Below are 5000 nucleotides of genomic sequence, written 5' to 3'. Positions count from 1 at the left end.
AGACGGAAGGGCGCGGGCATGGGCGTGTGTGTGTGTGTGTGTGTGGAGAGAGAGAGCTTCTCTTGCCGTTGGGCACTCGCGTAGAGCAACTGCTACAGCCGCCCCTCTTTTCCATCTGAGCCACCACTAGCCCTCCTCTTTGGCCTTCTCCGCGTCGCTCGCGATCGCGATCGCGTCCGCGGCTGTGGCCCGCCGCGCCGGGTCCCACTGGAGACAGCGGCTGAGAAACACCTCGAAGTCCGCCGCTTCCTCAGCGGAGCCGAGCTCAGCACGCAGGATCACTCGCACGTCTTCCCAGCCTGGTGTCTTGATTGGGTAGTTGCTCGTGCCCTGTGGGTCGCGCTGCGCCTGGGCCGATGCACCGCGCCTCGCTGTTGCTGCTGCTGCCGCTGCTTGCAGAGGGCGTGACCATGCACAGGGTGGACGGCGTAGCACTGGGAGACAATGCATCGGCGCCGGCGCCTGGGCTGTGGTAGGCGAGACAGTCGTGCAGCCCTGTCAAACCAGCAAAGGATGAGGGGGGGGGGGAGTTGGTGAGCGGCGCTGTTGTCACGTCGTTCATGCGTTGAGGCAACGTTCGCGGCGGCAGAAGCTGCGGCGAACGCTGCCGACCAGCTCCAGAACCTGCAGCTCCGCCCGCCCCGTACTCCAGCTCTAGCTGGCGGTATGGGCCAGCCAAATGTATGCCGGCCTCCTCGGCCTCGCCGCGCTCCCAGAAGCGCGGAAGTCGCCGCGGCTGTCGAAGAAGTTGTCGACGAAGAGCCCCATCGGCTGCTGACGCAAGAGGCTCACTGGCGGTGGCCCGAGCAGCCGCATGATTGCCTTGAGGTGAAACACGTCCAGGTCCTGTTCCGCGTCCTCGAGATAGATGGGCTGCCCGTCCCGCTTGTCCTGGCGCTGCGGCGTACCCTTATCGCCGACGTTGCTGTCACTGGTGTGGTCCCGCTCCGTTCCTTGTCGCAGCTGCTGCTGCTGCTGCTGCTGTTGTTGCCGCAACGATGCCGTCGCAAAGCACTCGCGGTCCGCGATGCAGTCGAACAGGAAGCGCCCACTCACCAGCTCGTACGCGATGCAGCCCATCGACCAGACATCGCAGGAGGGGAGACAAAAATTCCCAAGCAGCACCTCCGGCGCGCGGTACTCGCGACTCTGGATGACGGCGCCGCGGTGGTAGTTCTGTTGGCGAATGATCTCGCATTCGAGGCGTCGTAGCACTGTCGCAGCTGCTGGTGGCGTAGCGCCGTTGTCGCTGTTGCGAGCTGCGACGGCAACCCTCTCTAAGCGGGTCGACTCGGTTATTGAATGCTGCAGTGTGGCCCAGCTGCCATCCAAGCGCCAAGTGGAAAGTCCTGATCGCACCGCTGCCAGCGATGTGCTTTGGCCACTTCCTGAACCAGCCGCACGACTCGCCAGCGCCGTTCGCAGTATGGCTGGCGGCGGTGGCGGCAGCAGCAGCAGCTCGTCTCCCACCCCCGAGTCCGTCGTGATGGTGGTGGTCTGATGATGTACTGGCGTTGCGGTTGCTGCTGCTGCTGCGGCGGCGGCGGCGGCGTGGCGAGCGGCTATGCCTGCTCCCACATCCGGCACGCTGGCAAAATCTGTCACCTTGTCTTCGTCGCATTCGTTGGCCGCCAGGCCCGCTGCACAGCCGCCGCCATCGGCGTTGCTGCTTTGCGGTTCCTGTAGCTCCAGCGCATGAGGCTCTGCCTTGCCGATCAAGTCCTTCATCATGCCGATATCCAGCATCGGTGGTGATGGTGACTGTGCTGACACACTCGCTCCACCGAGTCTCGACGGCACCACTCTCCACGGCTCCGCGACACGACTGAAGCCACTGTCGTAGCCTGGAAGACCCGAAAGTCGCGCCTGCTGCTGCGTAGTGTATCGTGGCCAGCGGCGGCGGCAGTGCTGAGTACAGTGACAGACGAGGCAGAGCGCTCACTTGACGAGCCCACACTGGTGGGGTTGGCGGCGCGGACGCTGTGCGTGTTTACTTCCGTCCTCTCCGCCATCGTGGATGGCGCCGTGCCCTGGTGCAGCAGGCTCTCCCACTCCCTTCGGCGTGAGAAATCCATCATGGGTTCAACAGCGGTGCGTGCAGTTGCTCCTCCAGAGACAGTTGCGCTGGCTTGGGTGCAGCTGCGCGGAGTAGAAAGTGCGCATTTCCTCCGTGACGTCGCCCTCGAGGTCAGCGAAGAGCAGGCTCTCCGGCTTCAGATTCGTATGAATAATATGGCAGGCCGCCAGCACTGCCAGCCCCTGAAGGCTCGATTGCATGATGGAGCGTGCGACGGCGGAAGGGAGACCGTCAAGGTGCGCCTCGTTGATCACTCGGTCGACACCGGCCCCGAGTACGTCCATGACGAGGCAGTGATGAGTCCCGAAGGCGCCCTCAACGGCGAAGGCGTGGTGGAGCGTCGTGAGGCGACTGCTGAGGTCCCTAGCGGTAGTGCACGCCGCGGCGCTCCTGTCGAATGCGACGTTGGCCGAGGGGGCAACGCCTGCCACCTCAGTGCTGGGGCAGCTGCGCGGTGTGGAGGAGGTCGGGAGGCGGGGCACAGCAGGGGAGACCAGGTTTACGCGAGTGCGGCCCGCGGCACCGTCACGAGGCCATGACGTGCCGCACTTTTCTCTGTCGCTGCTCTCTTGGAGATGCCCACCGTGCCCGTCGCCCGCAGGCGCTACCGCGGTCAGCGAGGACGGAAGCGAAGCGGAATACGACGCGCTTGGGGGAGCGCAACGCTGCTGCTGCTGCTGCTGCTGCACGCTTTCCTTCACGAACGTGGAGAGCTGCAGCTCGTACAGGGCGGACTCCGCGCACACCGTGTCACAGCGAAACACCTTGATGGCGACGAACATTGGCCGCTCCGACGTCCTGAACAGGCGCCTCACCTCTCCTTCGCCCAGCTCGCGGATGAGCTGGCGACGCGCCAAGGAGCACTGCTCGAGGTCGGCGGCGAGCCACACGCGGCTGCTGCGACCAACGCCAAGCACCTTGAGGAGGGTGTAGCGCTGGTTCAGCGTGTCACCTGGCACGCAGGCGAGGTGGCCACCGACGCTACAGCTTGTCTTTCGATCTTTCTCGCTTACCTCGTCGGTGAACCCACTCGCTGCGCTGCGCCGCCGCAGAGGGGATTGCAGCTCATCTTCACTGCCGTCGCTACAGTCCCACTCGTCCCTCAGGCACGGGTGATGTCGCGAGTCACCAGGACGCGCCGTCTGGTCGCACTTGCCGCCCGCGCAGCTCGCCTCTGGGTGGTGGGGACCGCTTGAGCCGGCGTCGTCGTCATCGGAGTTGGCCAAGGCGCGGCGTAAACGCCGCGCGGCCTCGCTGCGAGGGTGTGGGTGCTGCTGACGTTGGCTGATCATCTCCTGCTCTGCTTTGACCTCCTCGAAGTGTGGGATGGCCGGCACCATCGGTGGCACTGAGGCTGCGGAGGAGAGCGGCAGTGGTGGGGTTAGGAGTGGTGCCATGGCTGTCCGTGTTGCCGCCAGCGCCGCAGTCGTGGCGGTTTCAACGACAGGCGAAGGGGGTGTTCTCTCCACATCTACTGGTGATGGGACCTCTTGCAGCCTGTCATTCCTAAGGCACGGTGCGCTCCCTGCAAATAAGCCGTTGCGCTCACCGCGGCCGCGTCGGCTGCGCTACATGAGCCTTCCCTCCCAACGCTGCCGCCGCCTCTTGCAGGCGGGGGCCAGAAATGCTGATGCGGACACGAGCTCGTCGTCGAGGCCGCCGAGATTCCGGTGGAACGCACAGCGTGGGGCTCGTGCATGCTCGCCTGCCTCGCTAAGATGTCCTGCATACTGTACAGGAGAGTCAAGCCGCCCTCGCGGCAGTCCTGTGGTGTGCGCCAGGGCTTCAACCACTCAAAGCGAGCCTTCATGCTGGAGGTACGCTGATCCCCTGTTGCGTCCCGCGGGCGGGCCATGGCAAAGCGGCTGCTGCGGCTGCTGCTGCTGCTGCTGCTGCTGCGGTCAGGGCTAGTGAAGTGGTTGGGGTGGCTGCTGGTTTTCGAAAAGGAGCGGCAGCCGCTGTTCACGTCACTGCCGCCGCTGTTGCCCTCGCTCCAGTGCAGGGAGGCGCTGATAAGCGGCATGGTGGGCTGAGTAGGATGGCGTGTGCGAGATGAAGGCGGCGGCGGCGGTGACGTGAACGACACAACGACCCCCCCCCCCCACCTCCCCAACTCCCAAGCACGCAGCACCCCAAAGGGCGATTGCTTCAGTGCGCACACGATCGCTGAGTGAAAGAGCGAGAGTTGCGAATGAGGAGGAAGCTCCGGGCGCGGCTACGGCAGTCGCCGATGATGGTCGGTGGCCCTTTAGCAGGAGAGAAAGCGGAACGAGGGAGGAGAGGAAGTGGGGGGAGGGCAGCACGCATGCGTGTGGATAACCGCGCAGATCAGAGGAAAAATCGGAGAAAAGGGGAGCGGAGTGCGCGACATGAATGACGGGTGGCGCCACGTATGGGCCCGCGATGGCTTTGGTTGGGGGCGGTGATTGTTGTGAGAGGGAGCGGGTGTGTGTGGAGGGGAGTGCGGCGGCGGTGGTGGTGGTGGTAGAGCGGCTTCCGGCAGAAGAGCCGCACAATCTGCCAGCCCCCCCCCCCCCCCCCCCCCAATGACTGGGCGCAACATGCCGCCGCGTCGTCTGGCCTGGCAGCCAGGCTTGCACAGTGCCCGACGCCATAAATGGGTAACATCTCTCTCGGCTGCCGAGGAAGTTGTTTGGCCTTTCCTCCCGCCGCTACCTTTCCAGCCTTGAATGCGTGTGCTGCAGGCACGCGTGTGTGAGTTGATGCGCGCGAGGCACCCCCTCCTGTGATCAATTGCAGGGTGGGGGCATGCTACACTTCTATGGTTGCTGGCCCAGCTAGCCTACCTGGGCGGCATGTGCGGGGACACGGACAGCGCTCAAGTGTGTGTAGCGCTGCTGAGCAGTATTTGCACTTCCACAGTGGCGATGTCCGCGACAGCTGTGTCATCATCGTCGCCCGG

The 5000-nt window shown here is 64.7% G+C and overlaps 1 pseudogene across 1 annotated transcript; it reads right to left on the bottom strand.

Annotated features, from left to right (window-relative positions):
- Positions 1–654: 654 nt before the first annotated feature.
- LBRM_01_0720 lies at positions 655–3474 on the bottom strand (annotated as a pseudogene). Its single transcript has one exon. A coding segment is annotated over exon 1 (2820 nt).
- Positions 3475–5000: the final 1526 nt, after the last annotated feature.

The sequence above is a fragment of the Leishmania braziliensis genome, chromosome 1 (assembly GCF_000002845.2).
Source record: "Leishmania braziliensis MHOM/BR/75/M2904 complete genome, chromosome 1".
In the NCBI taxonomy this organism is placed as follows: domain Eukaryota; phylum Euglenozoa; class Kinetoplastea; order Trypanosomatida; family Trypanosomatidae; genus Leishmania; species Leishmania braziliensis.
Note: the sequence above shows the minus strand (reverse complement) of the source record. Positions and strands in the feature narration are given on the sequence as shown.